This window comes from Phocoena phocoena, chromosome 20 (genome assembly GCF_963924675.1).
Source record: "Phocoena phocoena chromosome 20, mPhoPho1.1, whole genome shotgun sequence".
Classification (NCBI taxonomy): Eukaryota; Metazoa; Chordata; class Mammalia; order Artiodactyla; family Phocoenidae; genus Phocoena; species Phocoena phocoena.
Window position 1 is genome coordinate 46,459,022 of NC_089238.1, and position 17,954 is coordinate 46,476,975.

The window sequence follows — 17,954 nt, forward strand, 5'->3', positions numbered from 1 at the left end:
TTTTGGCTGCGTTGGGTCCTCGTTGCTGCGTGCAGGCTTTCTCTAGTTGTGGTGAGCAGGGGTTACTCTTTGTTGCAGTGCGTGGGCTTCTCATTGTGCTGGCTTCTCTTGTTGTGGAGCACAGGCTTTAGGTGCGCGGGCTTCAGTAGTTGTGGCTGGCGGGCCCTAGAGCGCAAGCTCAGTAGTTGTGGTGCACAGGCTTAGTTGCTCCACGGCATGTGGGATCTTCCCAGACAAGGGTTCGAACCTGCATCCCCTGCATTGGCGGGTGGATTCTTAACCACTGTGCCACCAGGGAAGTCCTGTTTAACTTTTTGAACAATCGCCAAACGATTTTTCACCATGGCTGCACCATTTTACATTCCCCAGCAATGTATGAGGGTTCCAATGGGTCCCCACCCTCATCAACACTTGTTATTGTCTGTTTCGTTGCTAACAGCCATCCTAATGGGTGTGAAGTGGTGTCTCACTGTGGTTTCTATTTGGATTTCCTAATGACTAGTGATGTTGAACATCTTTTCATGTGCTTATTGGCCATTTGTATATCTTCTTTGGAGAACTGTCTATTCAAGTCCTTTGCCCATTTAAAAATCATTGCCCTTTTGATAAATTCCTTTTCTGCCATGACTAGCCAGGGCTGTTTCTATGTTTCTATTGGCTGCAACCAAGAACCGTGACTGATCTGCTTCTCCCGGTGCCATGGGCCCAGGCCACACTTATACTGATACTTCCAACCAGCAAAGCAACTCGATGTTCGCACATAACAGTGTGCATTCTGGACGCTAATGGTAGCACCTCCCAGTCTTGCACCTGCCTGGACTCACCCTCTCACCACTATAGGGAGAGGGAGGAGATGGGGCCATAACAGACCCCAGTTCAGATTATCACAAAGAAAGAAGAGACAAGTAGAAGCAAGCATAATTAATAAAGGAGGAGGTGTGAACAGAAACACAAAGCTGACAGAGGCAGTGGTGAGAGGAGCTGGAAATTAGGGATGCAGACAAACAAGGCTTCTAAATCTGTGCATTATTCAGGACTAAGAGTCTGAAAACCTCCAGAGGGTGGCCTGGGTCATGTGGGCGAGCAGGGATGGGACTGAGGTGGCTGGGAGGAAACCAGTCTTCCTGGGATCATTCTGGGTTGTCTGAATTCCCCTTCACAATGAGCATTCACAAGTCCAGCTGATCCATAACTTAGTTTAATCCTTTGTGGGGTGCATCCTGGGCAGCAAGGAACCTCTGTCTGCCCCAGAGGGTCCAGCCCAGATGGAGGAGAGTGGTCTCTTCTGACCACTGCCCCGGACTCCTGTTTCAGTGCCTAATTAAGACCCATCTTCCCACTCAAAAGCAGGCTGGGGGACCCCAGGCTCCCCTCCTCCTATACCAGGCTCTCCATCGGCCTCACTTGTACCCCCTGCCCCACTTCCAGCAAGGTCTGAGGCCTCTTTGGCTGTTGGGCCTGCAGTCCTAGCCCAACCCTTGTTCTAAACAGGTGGGCAGAAGGTCAGGTAGGGCTGTGCATCCAGGTGCTGGCAGGGGAGAGGCATGGGTGAGCCTCAGGGCCCTGGGTCCCACCGGGAAATGTGCTCCTGAGCTGGAAAGGAAGAGAACAGAACAAGGGTCAGTGATAGCCCAGGCGGTCCTGGGATGGGGACCCTGCTACACTAGGTCCAGAAATAGCCATGATCCCACTTGCAGCTCCAGATCCTTCTAGCAGGTGCTGCTGGGGGCTGATTCTGGGCTAGGTCTCACCTCTGTCCCCACCATAGTTCACTGTGCTCTAGGGAATCAGGGAACGCTGAAGAACCCGATGGGTTCCCATGTGGCAGCTTTAGTGACAGGAGGAAAGGGACCTTGGTGAAATCCCCAGCCAGGCTGTAGTTCTGGTCTTGCCCCTGCGTGGCTGAGCCCAGGCCAATCTCCCTCTCTGTGCTTCAGGGGCCTACAGGTCCAATGAGGCCCTGAGCAGGATGTCCTCATGGCCCTGTGTGCTCAGACACTCTAGACTGTTCATCTGGATATCCCCAGGGGACAGGGACCAGAGGAGGGGAGCCGTGGGAAGGCCCTCACCAAACTGGCAGATGTAACGGTTTCGGGTTTTACAGCGCTGGTCGTTCCAATTGAAGGCGGCCGATGCCTGCAGTTCCACACAGTTGCCAAACCTGCCAAGATTGTCGAGTGCTCAGGGTGGAGGAATGAAATTATGAGTTAATTAAATCCTCCCCCACAGTGGGCCACCTGCACCTAGGGAGGTGCCTCTTGGGTGCCCCCTCCCACATATGGGGCTTCTGGGAGCCATCCCCAAGCCCATGCCTGCACTTCAGAGCACTGCAGCTCCTCTCTTCTCGGGGTACAGTGGGGACAGCTCCATCCACCGCTGCAGCCCTCAGCCATGCCGGCCACTGCAGGTGGGGGTAGTGGGGTTGGAACACACAGGCCCACATCTTTCCTCCCAGCAGGAGAAGGTATGCCTGGGGGCCCACAAAGCTGGCTTCCTCTAGGGATGGGCCAGTGGCCTGGGCATGGCTGCCATCAAGGAGGTCAAAGGAGAACTCGGCAGGGTATCTGGAGCCTTGGTGGCCACACAGCCTGACCACCTCCCCCCCTGCCCTGGGCATTCCTGGGCTTTGAAGACCAGGGCTGGGCCTCAGTGCAGGCGGGCCAGTGGGCAGATGTGTGCAGGAGTGGATGCAGGTGGGTGACCAGCTAAGGAGGGCAGAATCAGTGTATTGATACAGGCAGAGGGGGCACGGTGAGGGGGGAGGGATGGATAGATAATAGAGAGACGGAGAGACAGCTGGAGGGATGATGGGGACTATGGATGGATTAAGCCTTCTTGGGTTCCCTCTCTTCTATTTGAGCCCCTGGAGGTCAGGGATGTACCTCATCTGAGCACTGGGCCCACACCCAGCTGTGCCCAGACTTCCTGGCACCTGGGCACCAGGTAAGGTCCAGACCCTCAGGGCGCTCAGCCAAGCAGCAGGCAGGGTGGAGGTTGTTCAGGGGTGTCTGAAGGCTGAGCAAGCAGGCCCAGGTGAGAAGGTGGGCACAGGGGAGGGAGGGCACCCCGGACTCACCCCTGGTTGTCAGGCTGCCCAAAGGCGAAACTGGTGAAGGACTGGTGCTCCCCGGTGGTCCAGCGGAAGGAGTCCTTAGCGGTCTTGTAGGTGAGCCCTGAGCCACAGCAGCCAAGGCTGGGCTCACACCCGAGATCCCTGGGCCCCGCTGGCAGCCCAGGCTCCCTGCGATGAGGGCCTGAGCCCAGAGCCTGCTGCCCAATGCCTGTCGACCCCCGGCCCTTAAGCCCCCTTCCCAGCACTTCCAGCTCCTCTGGTGGCTCTCCCTCCCTTCGGCTCTCTCTGCAGGGAAGGGAGTCACCAGCTTGACTACTGGCCCCATTCTGGGCCCTGAGCCCTCACCACACCCTTACTGCCCGCTGGTAGGTGCTCTGGGTTTCCACGGCCCAGATTCCTGAAGCAGTGTGAGGCATCCCGCCCCGCTCCACCAGTCAGCCAGGCACTCACCGATCCAGAAGTTCCTGGTCTCAAAGTCATTGTTGGTCACCTCGTTGGTGGTCTCCAGGCGGCCCAGGTAGAAGGCGAGGATGTCCTGCACTTTCTGGCTCTCAATCTGGGCTAGCACCCCGCCCTTTCCCTGTAACCCCCGCTCCGGGTCATTCTGGCCCCAGAGCTCAGGCCAGCCCTTCCTTTCCATCCTGCCACCCATCGTGGCCATGGATGTCCAATCTGTGTGCTGGCCGGGCTGTCATCAGCCCCCCAAAGCCTCCTGCCTCTTAGAGCAGAGTCCGCCTTCTCTTCTCTGCCCACGGCTCCTCTGTCAGGGTCCCACACTTGGAAGGGTTTTGTTTCACCTGCTCAGTGTCTTTAATACATTTGGATTGGTTGCCAACATTAATAAATTGAGAACTCAGTGAAAATCTGCATTTCTGGTTCTCTTGAGAAATTCCAGGTCCTGGCCTCCCTGAACTTGCATTCCTGCCCGGCAGCCAGCAGCTCGAGCTGAGTCAAGATGGCCCCTTAGATGGGGGTTGAGTGGGGCCTTGTCCCTGGGTCCCTCAGCTCATTAAGTGACCTCCTGGCTTCCATGGGCCTCTGAGTTGTAACCCCTGCTTTATACTAAAGATGAGAGTCAGGAGAAGTCAAAGGAATTCATCTCTTAGCCCAGGGTCCCTCTGTTAAGAACCCAGGGGGACGGTCCCTGGGAAGGCAGGGGCCAACCATTACCTGGCATTTCATCTTGGCTCCGTAATAGGTGTCTGCCTCTGAAGACACCATGAAGCAGTCTCCATCGATCCTCAGGTCACAGGTGTGGAAGGGAAAGTGCACCTTGGCTGGGAGGAGGGAAGCCTGATTTTGTGTGTGGGCACCTCAGAATCATTACCCTTCCGGTCCTGCCAGGATGTTAAGCTCAAGGTACCCCTTCCTCTGGCCACCAAGCAGGAGAGGGGGTTGGGGTCAGTGGTGTGCTGGTAAATGTGTAACAACCAGCTCTCCCTCAAAAAAAAAAAGTCTATGATTTTAGCATTGCCATTTCTGTGGTGGTGTAAAGACCCCCACCATGGCCAAGTTCAAGCTACCACTGTGACGTCACTGATCGGGGAATGGGGGAGAGGTGCGTACGATGGGCTCATGTGAGCTGGTCCGAACCAGACCCAGCACCAGCTGAGGGGGTCCTGGGAGGGGCTCGTCTTGTTGGGGGGCTTTGCGGCAGGACTCACTGGCACACTGGGCTCCCCCATAGCCAACATCACAGACGCAGGAGCACTCCTCTTCCCGGAACCGGCCGTGCACGCACTGCACGCTGCACCGCACTGCCAGGATGGGGCAGGGAGGGGACGGCACTCAGCTGGCAGCCCCTGGGCCCCAGGCTGCCCCTCACAGGCCACGGATGTGCGCAGAATGGCCAACCACAGCAAGAACAACCCCTGCCCCCCAGAGATGGAAACCATCGGGGCTCCCAACCGCTGCCACATTTGGCGTCTTTGGTTTGATCTTGTAGAGAGAAGCAAATCGGGGTTTGGGAGTGGACCTGCTCATGGTCACAGAGCTGGGGGGTGGGGGACAGTGGGAAAGGAATCCACTTCTGGATCCTAATACTGTCCTCCTCCCACCATCCCAGGGCCTGAGGGGCCAATCTGATTTCACTTTGAATTCCCTGCACAGCGCAGGGTCTGGCAGACCGTCGGTGCTCAGTGAATGCTATTGGATGAGGACAGGCTGTGTGAGGATCGCTCCCTGGGTCCCCCGGGGGGTCACAGTCCAGAACTCCAGGCGCCCCTCACCTTGGCAGTATCTGCCTGTGTAACCCGGGGGACAGTGGCAGTGGCAGGTGCTGAGGTTGAGATGTCCGTGGTTCCGGCAGCTCATGCGACATGGGTTCCTGGGGACCTCTGGTCGGATGAGAAGGAAATGCTGTGAGGGCGCCTCTCCCCGGCAGGCCAGGCAGGTGCCTCCCCGAGTGCTGAGGACCAGGGCTTCTGGGACAGTCCCTCAGGATGCTGCCCGCCTCCCCCAGGATCACCAGATCAAGCCACCCCAGCCAGAGGCAGGCAGGGTGGGGTACTTACCACACAGCCCCCCTGCGTGGTCCCAGGCTTTGAAGCAGCCCGAGACGCTGGCTGTGCAGAGCGAACACCAGGCGCCCTTCTTGTAGGGGACGATGGTCTTCCCGTTGACCTCCCAGTTGCCTCTGTGAGAGCAAGCAGCAGAGGCTAGAAGGAACTGGCCTTGGGCCTTGCTGCCTGCCCCACCAGCCCCTTCAGCTCCTTCCGGCCCAGCCAGGAAGGCAGGGAGCTGGGAGAGACAGGGAGATTTCCTAGGAAAGAAAAGATGACCTCCAAACTAATACTGGGCAGATGCCCTGAACGCTGGGTGGTGCCTCCAGGAAGGGGCGTCTGAGAAGAAGCCACATTCTGCGTGGCCAGAATATTGGGTGCTGCCCACTTCTGCACCCTCTCCCTTTCCTCCTTCTTCCCTCTCCCAGCAGGGGTGCAGACCAAGGGGTAAAGGCCTGTGGGTGGGTGGGTGAGTGTCTCACCCTGGGTGACAGCATCCCCTACCCCACAGCCCAGCAGGGGATGGCAGGGCAGCTGCCATGGAGGAGGCTTACCCGGGAGAGTAGGCACAGACAAAGGCTTCCATCTCAGCCTGGGCCCCAGAGCAGGGATGCCGCCCACAACCCAGCTGGCTCGAGGTGGCCCACACGAGCTGCAGGAGACACAGTGGCTCAGAAACCCTCTCATGGGCCGCCTCCACTCCTAGTCTTGGGACCAACAGCCTAGATGATGCTCCCCTGGGAAGGGTAGACACAGCTCTTGCCCCAGGCCAAGCAGTTAAACAGTTTTGTCACCTCCCTGGGGACCCCAGGAGCAGTAGCTGTGCTGGGCAGGGATATAAGGATGGGTGGGAATAGTCTAGAAAGGCCTTCTGGGTCGGGAGGTGAGGGTCAGCAGATACCTGAAGGGAAGGGAGATTGTGGATAGTGGAGGAGAGTGGGAAAAGAGACTTGGACATCAAAGGCCTTGTGATGACTGAAAAAATGGCCACAATGCTTCACTTCTCCCTACAGCCCCCTCTAATATAAAATGTGGCTTTGCAGTTCTTTGCATCAACAGGAGGAATCTCTTTCCCACACCTTGAATCTGGCTGGCCCTGTGGCTTCTGTTGGCCAACAGGATGCAGGAGAAATGATATTGACCCATTTTAAACCTAGGCCTCAGGAGACCCTACAATTTCCACTCATTCTCATAGAACTCTCATGCTCAGCCACCACGTGAACAAGGCTGCTGGAGGTTGAAGAACCTTATAGGGCAGAGATGAACCAGCTGAGGCCACTCTAGACAGCCAGCTCCCAGCCAACGCAGCAGCTGACTGCAGTTGCAGGAGTGGGCCCAGCGAAGACCAGAAGAAACTGTCAGCTGAGCCCAACCCAAACTGCCAAGCTGCAGAATCGTAAGATGCTATATTTGGGAGTAGTGCGTCATGCAGCAACAGCTAACAGATACAGGTCTTTAATAGTATTCAAAACTTAGATTTAGAATCAGTGACAACTTGGAAATAGCACAAATGGTCAATACACAGGAATAGCCAAGCAAACTCTGGTAGCCACTAAACATGACCAGCATGAGGCAGGGAGAAATGCACATGTAGTCATACCTATGTATCCAACGGTTAGGGAATATGCATTCTTTTTAGGAGTGCGTGGAACTTTTGCAGACACTGACCCCTCAGTAAGCCACAAAGCAAGATTCAATAAATACTCAATAACCAACATCCTACAGGACACATTCTATGAATTCAATGCAATAGAATGTAAAGGAAATAATTTACTATTATTATTAATTGAATTAAAAAAAATTTTTTTTTGGCTGCGTGGCTTATGGGATATTAGTTCCCTGACCACGGACTGAACCCAGGCCCCGGCAGTGAAGGCATGAAGTCCTAACCACTGGACAACCAGGGAATTCCCAAGGAAATAATTTAGAAGTAAGTAAAGGAGAAAACATAGTTTGGAAATTTAAATATACACTTCAAAATCAAAGACAGCATCATAATGGAAAATAGGAAACTCATAGACCTAAGTGACAATGAAATCACTAAATTCCAAAACTTATGGGATGTAGCTAACAGAGTTTAGAGGGAAATTGATAGCTTTAAAAGACATATACCAGAAAAGAAAAAGGAGTTAAAATTAATGAGTTAAGAAAGTAGATGAAAGAAAATAATAAAAACAAGGGCAGAAGGACTTCCCTGGTGGCGCAATGGTTAAAAATCCGCCTGTCAATGCAGGGGACATGGGTTCGATCCCTGCTACGGGAAGATCCCACATGCTGCGGAGCAGCTAAGCCCATGTGCCACAACTACTGAGCCTGTGCCCTAGAGCCTGCGAGCCACAACTACTGAGCCCGCGTGCCACAACTACGGAAGCCCGTGCGCCTAGAGCCTGTGCTCCGCAACAAGAGAAGCCACTGCAATGAGAAGCCCACACACTGCAACGAAGAGTAGCCCCCACTCTCCTCAACTAGAGGAAGCCCGCGCACAGCAACAAGGACCCAACACAGACAAAAATAAATAAATAAATTTATTTTTTTTTAAAAGAGCAGAAATTAATAAAAAGAAGGATAAGGTTGTGGATGGGTGGAAAAAAGAGAGAAGGAAAACAAACAAAAAGCTGATTCGTTAGAATAGTCAAACCTCTGGGAAGACTGGTAAAGAACAAAAGAGAGAAGGCACAAATAAATACAATAGAGAATTTTAAAAGGACATAGCTGCAGACACAGGAAAGATTTAAAAAATCTGTTTAATTCTAGTTTAAAATCTCTTAAATGACAGCACCAACAAACTGGAAAATATAAAATGGATAGTTTCCTAGAAAATAGAACTTGGCAAAACTGTCTCAAGAAGAAATAGAAAATCTGAAATGATCTACGACCATTTCTAAAAGTTGAATCAGTAATTAAAAATCCATGGGTACATACACATGCACACAAAACAATCAAAAAATAGAAAAAGGCCCAAATAGTTTTACAGGACAGTTACAGCAAATATTATAGAACCTATTCCAGGAAACAGAAAATGAGGCAAAACCTCCAACTCATTCTATGAGGTTAATATAAACCAGGTGAGGGCAGAATGAGAAAAGAAAATCAGAGGTCAATTTCACTATCAAATAGTATTTAGGAAGCCAAATATAGCAATTAATTAAAAACAACAACACACACACACACCCTACATCGCTTTATTTCGCATCACATCATATATACAATGGAATACTACTCAGCCATAAAACAGAATGAAATTTTGCCATTTGCAGCAACAAGGATGGACTTGGAGGGTATTATGCTAAGTGAAATAAGTCAGACAGAGAAAGACAAATACTGTATGATCTCACTTATATGTGAAATCTAAAAAATACAACAAACTAGTGAATATAACAAAAAAAAGAAGCAGGCTCCCAGATATAGAGAACAAACTAGTGATTACCAGTGGGGAGAGGGAAGCGGGGAGGGCAGTATTAGGGTAGGGGAGTAAGAGCTACAAACTATTAGGTATAAAATAAACTACAAGGATACATTGTACAACATGGGGAATATGGCCGGTATTTTTTTTTTTTTTTTGGCTGTACGCGGGCCTCTCACTGTTGTGGCCTCTCCCATTACGGAGCACAGGCTCTGGACGCGCAGGCTCAGCGGCCATGGCTCACGGGCCCAGCCGCTCCATGGCATGTGGGATCTTCCTGGACCGGGGCACGAACCCGTGTCCCCTGCATCGGCAGGCGGACTCTCAACCACTGCGCCACCAGGGAAGCCCAAGGCCAGTATTTTATAATAACTATAAATGGGGTATAACCTTTAAAATTTGTGAATCACTATACTGTGTACTGTAGCTTATACAGGTATATAAGTACCTGTACAGCTGTACCTGTACAGTTTATATAGTACTGTACAACTGTACTTCAATATAAATAAATAAATAAATATGAGTCATGAAACCGTGAGCTGATAATTGTTGAAGCTGGATGATAGGTAGATGGGGGTTCATTATATCACTCTGACTGCTTTGTATATATTTGAAATTTTCTATAATAAAATACATGACCAGGAAGATGTAGTGTCATGTAACAGCTTTGTACACACACAAAAAAATTATTCATGTATTTCATCACTGTTAAGGAAAAACCTTATAATTATTTCAATAGATGCACAAAAGGCATTTGATAAAACACAAACCTTTTCATGACTTTAAAAATCCTTAACAAACTTAGATTAGAAAGAAATGTCTGGGGCTTCCCTGGTGGCGCAGTGGTTGAGAGTCCGCCTGCTGATGCAGGGGACACGGGTTTGTGCCCCGGTCTAGGAAGATCCCACGTGCCGCGGAGCAGCTAGGCCTGTCTATAACCTGATAAAGGCTACTTATTAAATTCATATGAAAGAATCAGGAGAAAGAATCAAGAATAGCCAAGAAATTTTTGAATGATAATAATAACATGGGGGATTTTCCTGTCAAAACTTTTTATAAAGCCATAATAATTAAAGCACATATATGCAGGAGTAAACAAAAAAAGCAACAAAATAGAAGAGAGAACTCAGCAACAGACCCATGTGGATATGTGAGCTTGGTATATGGCTGAGGTGGCATTAGAGTCTGTGGGGGAAAGATTCAGTGCTTAATACAAGAAGTAAAAAAAAAAGATAAAATTGGGATTCCCTGGTGGCGCAGTGGTTGAGAGTCTGCCTGCCAATGCAGGGGACACGGTTTCGAGCCCTGGTCTGGGAGGATCCCACATGCCGCGGAGCAACTAGCCCCGTGAGCCACAGTTACTGAGCCTGCGCATCTGGAGCCTGTGCTCTGCAACAAGAGAGGCCACGACAGTGAGAGGCCTGCGCACCGCGTTGAGGAGTGGCCCCCACTTGCCGCAACTAGAGAAAGCCCTCGCACAGAAACGAAGAGCCAACACAGCCATAAATAAATAAATAAATAAAATTTTTAAAAAAGGCAAAATTCCTTTAAAAAAAAGATAAAATTAAATCCTATATCACTAGATGGCTTAATGACTTCAATATGAAAAAAAGGAAAACATTTGAACTTTGGAAGAAAATACAGGAAGAATATCTAGCTGATGTCAGAGTTGAAAAGGATTTATTTCTTAAACATGATACAACAAATGGATGAACTATAATGAAAAACAAGAGAAAATTGATTACATTAATATTAAAATCTTCTGAAAGATTTATCTTATAAAAGATAACATAAACAAAGAGAAAATACAAGCCATATATTAGAAAAAAAGTATCTGCAACCAATATGACCAACAAAAATTACAAAGCATATAGCAAAGATGCTTACAAATTAATAAGGGAAAGATGAAATTAAAAGGTAATGAAAAGAACAGAAAAGAGGCTCAGTCCCACATGTAATCAGGGAAATGCAAATTAAAAACAGAATGAGGTAGCATTTCACAGCCTTGAGTTGGCAAAAAGGAAGGAGCTGACAATACTCCTTAATGAATAGAGTAAGAATGGGGAGTGAGAACTGGTTTGTGGGCAGGAGTAGAGTTGGCGACATCACTTTGGCAATAGCTACTAAGGTTGTAGGTGCGTGCTCCCTCGACCCAGCCATTCCCCTTCCAAGTGTGTCCTAGAAAAAGTCTGGACACATATGTACAAGCGGAGCGGAACTAGGATTTATGCATTTCGGTATGACTTGGGATAGTAAAAAAAAAAAAAAGGTGGAAGTAACCCAGATGCCTGTAAATTGCAGTTTACTCATAGTGAATCACACATGCATGCTCAGATCAATGGAAACAAATCTTACAAATGTGGTCTGAAGTGATAAACACAAATTGCAAAAGGAGACATACAGAGAGAGCACTTAGGTAGGATTTAATAACACACAACCCACTTGCACAAGTAGAAAAGGTATCAAAACCCTTCCACGTGTAGTAAAGGTATTAAAACATGCTTGGGGAAATTCCCTGAGGGACCAGTGGTTAGGACTTGGTGCTTTCACTGCTGGGGCCCTGGTTCCATACATGGTCGGGGAACTACCCTCAGCCCCCCCTCCCCCAAAAAAAGAAAAGAAAAACAAGGAATTCCCTGGCGGTGCAGTGGTTAAGAATCTGCCTACCAATGCAGGGGACATGGGTTTGATCCCTAGTCTGGGAGGATCCCACATGCCGCGGAGCAAATAAGCCCATGCACCGCAACTACTGAAGCCCACGCTCCTAGAGCCCGTGCTCCGTAACAACAGAAGCCACCGCAATGAGAAGCCCGCGCAACTCAACGAAGAGCAGCCCTCGCTCGCTGCAGCTAGAGAAAGCCGGCACGTAGCAACGAGGACCCAACGCAGCCCCCAAAAAATTAATTAATTAATATAAAAAATGTTAATGTCAAAAAAAATGTCATGCAAAACAACAACAATAACAACCCACTACCCTGCAAGTTGACACATAAAAGTAACCATAAAAAAAAAGAGAAAAACATGCTTGGGATTTTGCCTGTGTTTTCCAGTGCTGGATCCTAGTACATAAACGATGCCAGTTACAGAGAAGACATTCAACAAATTTTGTTGAGGGGGAAGAAAAGGAAACATGGGGTGTTTCACCTGGACTTCAGCAAGTTTACCTCTGGGGAGGGACAGAGGAAAGGGCAGAAGGAGGGCTTACGCTTAGTTTTGTTTTTTTAAGAGATGAGAAACAAATATAGTTAACATTTTCTAATGCTAGGTAGTGGATAAGAAGGAGTCCGTTATTTGATTTAGCTTTGAAATATTTCATATTTAAAGCTGAGAAAAGTAAAACTAAACAAATGGGAGGAAAAGCAACCACCAATTTTAGGACAAACTGCAGACCTCTGAACCATCCCAGCAGGGCAGGGGCCTCAGAGCCAGTACCCGGGCCTCACCTGAGTGTAGTGGGTGCAGGTGGCATTGGGGGCACACTCCGCCGCTGCCTGGCTGTACTGCTGCCCCTCTGAGAACCACAGGCCCACCACGTGGATGAAGGACGCCGAGCTCACGGGCAGCAGCTGCACATTCCAGCCCACTTGCGGGGTAGCCCGGGGGACAGAGGCTGAGCTTGGGGCTGGGGCGCCACAGAGGGCTGCCCTGGTCTGGGCCTGTTGGGCCAGGCTCTCGCTCCAGTCCTGAGGGAAAGGAGCGCAAACAGCAACATCAGCAGGGGCCCCTGGGCCAGGCCTTACTGATCCAGCCCCCCCACCAGGACATCCAGAGGTGCTGGTCCTGCAGGGAAGAGACCCCAGCCCAAACAGGGGTCCTGCTTGGCGGCTTGAGTGCTCTGAGCTGCTTTCACCGCCTTCACTGGGGCCAGGGAAGGTCAGACAGGACCTGCAAGGGGCGCTCCAAGGTGGTGTTGGAAAAGCACCTGCCCTGTCTGGACCCCCCACCCAGAGCCCGGCTCCACCCTGGACTGACAGCTTCAGTCCTTCTGACTCCAGCGGCGTGTACCCTCAGGCCCCGCCCACTAAGGGGGATGGGTGTTCCTGGGCGCGAGGTGCCAGCCCACGTGATAGGATGGGCCTCTGTCGTAATTTTTCCCGTCTGGTAATGGGAGCCCTGGATAGTGCCCAAGCCTTTGAAACTGGTTCCGTGTTAGGTAAAACTGACCCTGGCCATTGTCAGAAAGGCTCCCTCTTGGCTTCCCTTCTGTGATGCAAAAAGTCGCAGCAGCCATACCGCTGTGTCTTATTCCCAAAATCTGGTTTTGGAGTACACAGGGGCACCAGCTGGGAGTCAGGACCAAAGAGGGTGTAAAAGGTCTCCAGGGCCTCAGCGCTTTGGTGTCAGCAAGCAGAGTTCTGTGGAGTGGGCCTAATCTGCTCTTCCCACCACATACCAGCTGCCCTTTTCCCTACCCCCATCCAACAGCTCCCCGTCCTCTGAAACGGGGGGCTTAGCAACCAGGATGACATGTGTCACCCGATCGTCATGCCCTGGTCCAGCCCAGCCACCTCATTCCAGCTCTGTGACCTCCAACAGTCTCCTAATTTCCATGAGACTCAACATACGCTTCTGTAAAATGGAATAATAGCTTCTGTAAAATGGAATAATAAGGTGGATGTTCCCTGGTGACCTAGTGGTTAGGATTCTGGGCTTTCATTGCCATGGCCCAGGTTCAGTCCCTGGCCGGGGAACTGAGATGCTGCAAGGCATGCCGTGTGGCCAAAAAACAAAACAAACAGATAATAAGGTACCCATAGGGTAAGATTGTGTGAAGATTAAATGGGTGCAGAGAGAAAAGTGCTGCATTTAGGGCCTGACCTGCAGCAGCCCGGGCAGATGGTGGTTGTGATTTTACTGCTGACGGGGACTGGAGCTGGGAGCAGTGGGGACTGCGTGGGGCACCTCAGCAGCCCGGACCACCCCCAAGGGCCTCAGCCTCCACTGGGGTGCCCAGGGCCAGAGCTGTGGGTGTGACAGAGGCTGAGTGGTGGGGCTCCAGTTGCATTTTTTATGAAATGCTGTTTTCTAAGACTTTGGCAACAGGGCCATGGGAAGTGTAGAAGCTGACCGGAGCAGCCTCACACCGGGCACTAGGGCTGGGAGTGTGGGGATGAGAGCCAGGACCTGGGCCTGAGGAGGGGCAGAGCGCCGCGAGCAGGGAAAGGGGGAGAGGCGACCCCCCTCCTGCCCACCCCACCCCCACCTCCTGGGAACCTGACCCTGGAGCTCTCAAGGTCGCCACTGCTGCGCCAGCCTCAGAGGAGTTTATGGGAAGCAGTCATGGGGAACCCTGCCTGCCCCACACTGCCCCTCCCTCACTCCCTCGACTGTTACCATGGGAGGGCGCAGCTGGGGTCCCATACTACGGGGCAGTGTTTCTGGGCCCCAGGATGACACCTTCAACCCTGAAGCCCCGAGGGAGTGGTGGGAAACCCTATACCCCGCTCCCTGGCCCCCAGTGAATGGGCTGGGAATTGGGGAGGGGCCCCTCCTAGTCGCCTAGACGAACTGCTGAAGAAGCAGTGGGTCTGGTCACACACAAGCCTCACCCCTCCCACCCCCAGCAGGGTGCTTCTCCCTCCCTGACTAGCCTCCAGTCCTGCTGGGACTCTTTTGTGATGCTCCTGTTTCTTGGAGGAGGGGACCCCAGTTCTTTCCATGTCTTCTGGTCTCCGGGGCAACGGGAAGGGATGCAAGGAAAAACCCAAGGGCTGCCTTTCTGGGGGAGGGGGAAGCAACGGCCCCCCTCCCCCCCCGCCCCACGCCCCCCGGCAACCAGGCGTGGTCCCAGAGCAGGAAGTTGGCTGGCCGCTGCCCCACTCTGCCAGGTGAAAGGGCACCTGGCACTGGCATGGCCTCCTCAGTCCTCTTCAGGGTTGCCCCTCCAGGTGCCCCCTTGGCCAGCCCGGGTTGGGGGTACTCACCATTCTCTGCATGTTGGCTGCAGGGGGGTGGACCCGGCTGCGCAGGCGGTTGTGCAGGGAGAGGAGCAGGAAGCTCTCCTTCTTGCTCAGGGCTGGGGCGGGAGACACGGTCAGGCCACCTGAGCAGTGGGACCTGGGCCCGGCCCCTGGCGATGGGGCGGGCGTCACCACGGCAAGACGAGAATGCAACCCTGCACTTATGGAACAAGTGATGGGACAGGACAATGGTGGGTGTGTATGGGAGGACCCGGGGCAGAGGCATGGGGGCATAGGGAGATGTGGAGAAAGCAGTGGGGCTGAGACAGAGAGACAGGTGTAGGCATAAAGGAGCCTTAGGCTGAGAGCTGGGGGTGGGGTGATAGAAGGGACTGGGGGCCTGGGGGCTAGGTGTGAAGAGGGGTCCAGCCCTGGGCTCACAGCGGGCCCTCTGGCTGGGGCTCCTCTCAGCCACTGAGTCTCTTCTGGGGTCCCTGCTGCAGGCTCCCAGTGTTCTTCCTTCACCCCCAAGCCTGGGCCCACTCCCCTTCATCCTTCTGCCCCAGTCCCAGCCTCCTCCATCCATCTCCAGCCCCTGGACTGTTCGAGGGTGGCTCTTTAAATCACACCAGGCTGCCCAGGGCTCAGGCCTGGGAACTGGCTTCCAGAAGCCCCCTGGGACCCTCTGCAGAGCTCATAGCTCCTCCACTTTTTCCTCACCCCGTGGCCCCTTACCTCCAGGCACTGGAACCTGCTTCTCCTGTAGCTGGAGTGGGCGCATCTCTGCCCAGGTCGTGCCAAGGAGAGCCAGGAGTATGGGCAGGAGGCCAGGCCGGTGGCCCCCCAGCCCAGGGGAGGGCTCCAGCCTCAACATGGGCCTGCTGGGTTCTCTGGGCTTTGCCCGGCTCAGCTGTCCAGCTCGCTTCCCAGACTGGATGGAGCTATTCACAATCTCTAAGAGTCAGGCTGGGCTGGCAGACAAAAGGGGGAGGCTGGTGAGTAATCGGTGAGTCCAAACAGCCTCCCTTCCTTGGCGCTGGCATGAAAGGAGACAGACAGCTCCAGTCCCCGGACTCCCTCCCTCCCTCCCTCCTCCGGCTGCTGGCCTGGTCAGCCCACCCGCCCGCCCGCCAACAGCCAACCGACCAACCCACCGAGTGGTTCGCAGCGACCCCGTGGCCCCTGCTAATCATTGCAGGATTATCGGAGCCCTCGGGGAGCCCTCGGAGACCCTGCTGATTGGCCCGCAGACATTCCAGGGCTGCAGATTAAAGAATAATGGCTGTGCCCACGCTGGAACAGTGTCCTCCAGGCCCATTGGCAGCTTCTCCTCCCAGCCCCAGGCCCAGGGAGGCTGCGGCCATGTGCCCTGCGGGCGGGCAAGAACTGGGCAAGACCCCAGGGGAGTTCTTTCCTTTCTTGGGAAGCCCCGTCCCAACCCCCAGCCATGAATTAAACATAGGCGGATGGTAACCGCACACCAGTCAAGTGCCACCGGTGGGTGGGGGCACTGGGGCGGTGGGTTTGTAGGAGAGTGGGCAGGGGCTGCCCCAGGGGGAGGAAATGGGTGCCTTAGGACAGTCTGTCTGGGTTGTGTGCGGGGCTGGGTCCCAGCCCTGCTGCCCCCCCCAGGCCCACCCACGTGACTGCAGGCCAGGAGAGGGCAAAAGTGGGAAGAGAGCACGTGATACCCTTGGCTGACTGGAGTCCTGCTGGGAACAAGTCGGCCTCCAGACAAACAGGCAGGAGGGCAGCCAGTTGCCATGATGCTCCGGGACCTGGCTGCAGCCAGCACAGTCCCACTGGAATAAGCTGAAGAAGATCTGCACCATGGCCCACATTTCCTAGAAAATAAAATTTGTCCCGCAGGCCACAGCCAAATGCCCACATTCCCCTCAGGGCAGATCAAAGGTTATTCAGCCATCCCAAAGGACAGCCCTGAAAGCCAGGTACTTCTTCCTTCTGGAGTTTGACTGACCCCTGACCCCTGGGCCAGCACTCTCTCAGAACCAGGTGTCAGTTCCTTGGAAGCTCTGCTGAGAGGCGAGTGGGCTTGGCTTTTGAGGGGGAAACACGGATGGAATGTGGATACCTTTGTGGATGTTGGGGAGTGGAGACAGGGCCAGGCACAAGGACCCCTAAGCCAGTCTGGAGTTGGGGATCCCCCTGTAATACCCAGGGCCTGAGGAGTTTCTTCTCCCTCAAAGGGATGACCAGACAACCTCAAATTCACCCTGTCTGGGTCCCAACAGTGCTTAATAAAATGCATATTTTTCTATAGCGTTTACAAAGCAGCTTCGAATATGTGAATTCACTTAATTGTTGCAACAACCCGGGGCAATAGAAGATGAGGAGCCCATGTTTTAGATGCGGAAGCTGGGCTCAGCGTGCCTGAGGGACTTGCCCCAGGTCACCCAGCAGGCACATGGTGCATCCCAGCTAATCCGGGGGCTCTGTCTTCACATTCATTCCCAGACCCTAGTGCAGATCTGCTTTAGTTCACATCACGGCTCTTTGAATTCAATTCCCACAGCCCTGCTCTGCACCAGGTAACAAAAGACCCAATTCCTGCTCCTGGGCTTTGAAGATAAATGTGGCTAGTTTTCCTGTAGTACAATGCTGGGCACATGACACAGGTGGGAGGAAAATATATTTTGGGGCCTGGGGTGGAACAACTTTTGAGCGGCCCTGGCTCACCGTAAGAGGAGGCCGGGGCGAGCCCGGCTTTCAGGAGCCAGAAGAGGAGAAGCTGAGCAGAGAAAATACCAGACCAGACATCTGAGGGCCTAGCTTCTGTCTGAGGTGCTCTCTGTGACCCTGGGATTGTCACTTCCACCCTGGGTCTCGGTGTCCAATGGTGTAAAGCAGGGATGACAATCTCGCTGGACTCCCTAGCTAGGGCATTGCACTTTGGTGTATGTAATATTTCCTCCTGGGTCCGAACTTTTTACAGGAACCTGCTGAGTGGTTGTAGTGGGGTTTGAGAATGGGCATCCAATTTCTTGCAAGACAAATTTCCCCAATAAGCAACTTCTATTCTGATTTCTATCACCATAGGTTAATTTTATTTGTTCTGA

General features: G+C 52.7%; 1 protein-coding gene across 1 annotated transcript; it reads right to left on the minus strand.

The window, feature by feature from the left end:
• Positions 1–1,180: 1,180 nt before the first annotated feature.
• Positions 1,181–16,044, minus strand: LOC136141555 (C-type lectin domain family 18 member A-like). Its single transcript, XM_065899754.1, has 12 exons — positions 15,613–16,044; positions 14,902–14,993; positions 12,421–12,660; positions 6,129–6,226; positions 5,587–5,708; positions 5,302–5,409; positions 4,738–4,830; positions 4,244–4,350; positions 3,524–3,653; positions 3,077–3,173; positions 2,070–2,161; positions 1,181–1,593 (listed from the first exon to the last, which is right to left on the minus strand). Exons 1-12 carry the CDS (start codon positions 15,749–15,751, stop codon positions 1,556–1,558), a joined length of 1,356 nt encoding a protein of 451 aa, XP_065755826.1. The 5' UTR covers positions 15,752–16,044; the 3' UTR covers positions 1,181–1,555.
• Between the last annotated feature and the right edge of the window lie 1,910 nt (positions 16,045–17,954).

Bases quoted from the DNA above. Each gene is read 5' to 3' on its own strand.
- LOC136141555 (XM_065899754.1), bottom strand. From the start codon at position 15,751: ATGTTGAGGCTGGAGCCCTCCCCTGGGCTGGGGGGCCACCGGCCTGGC. The intron at 2,162-3,076 runs GTGAGTCCGGGG...CAATCTTGGCAG, and splicing joins GGGCAGCCTGACAACCAGGG to GTTTGGCAACTGTGTGGAAC. The intron at 1,594-2,069 runs GTGAGGGCCTTC...CTTCCTTTCCAG, and splicing joins CCGTTACATCTGCCAGTTTG to CTCAGGAGCACATTTCCCGG.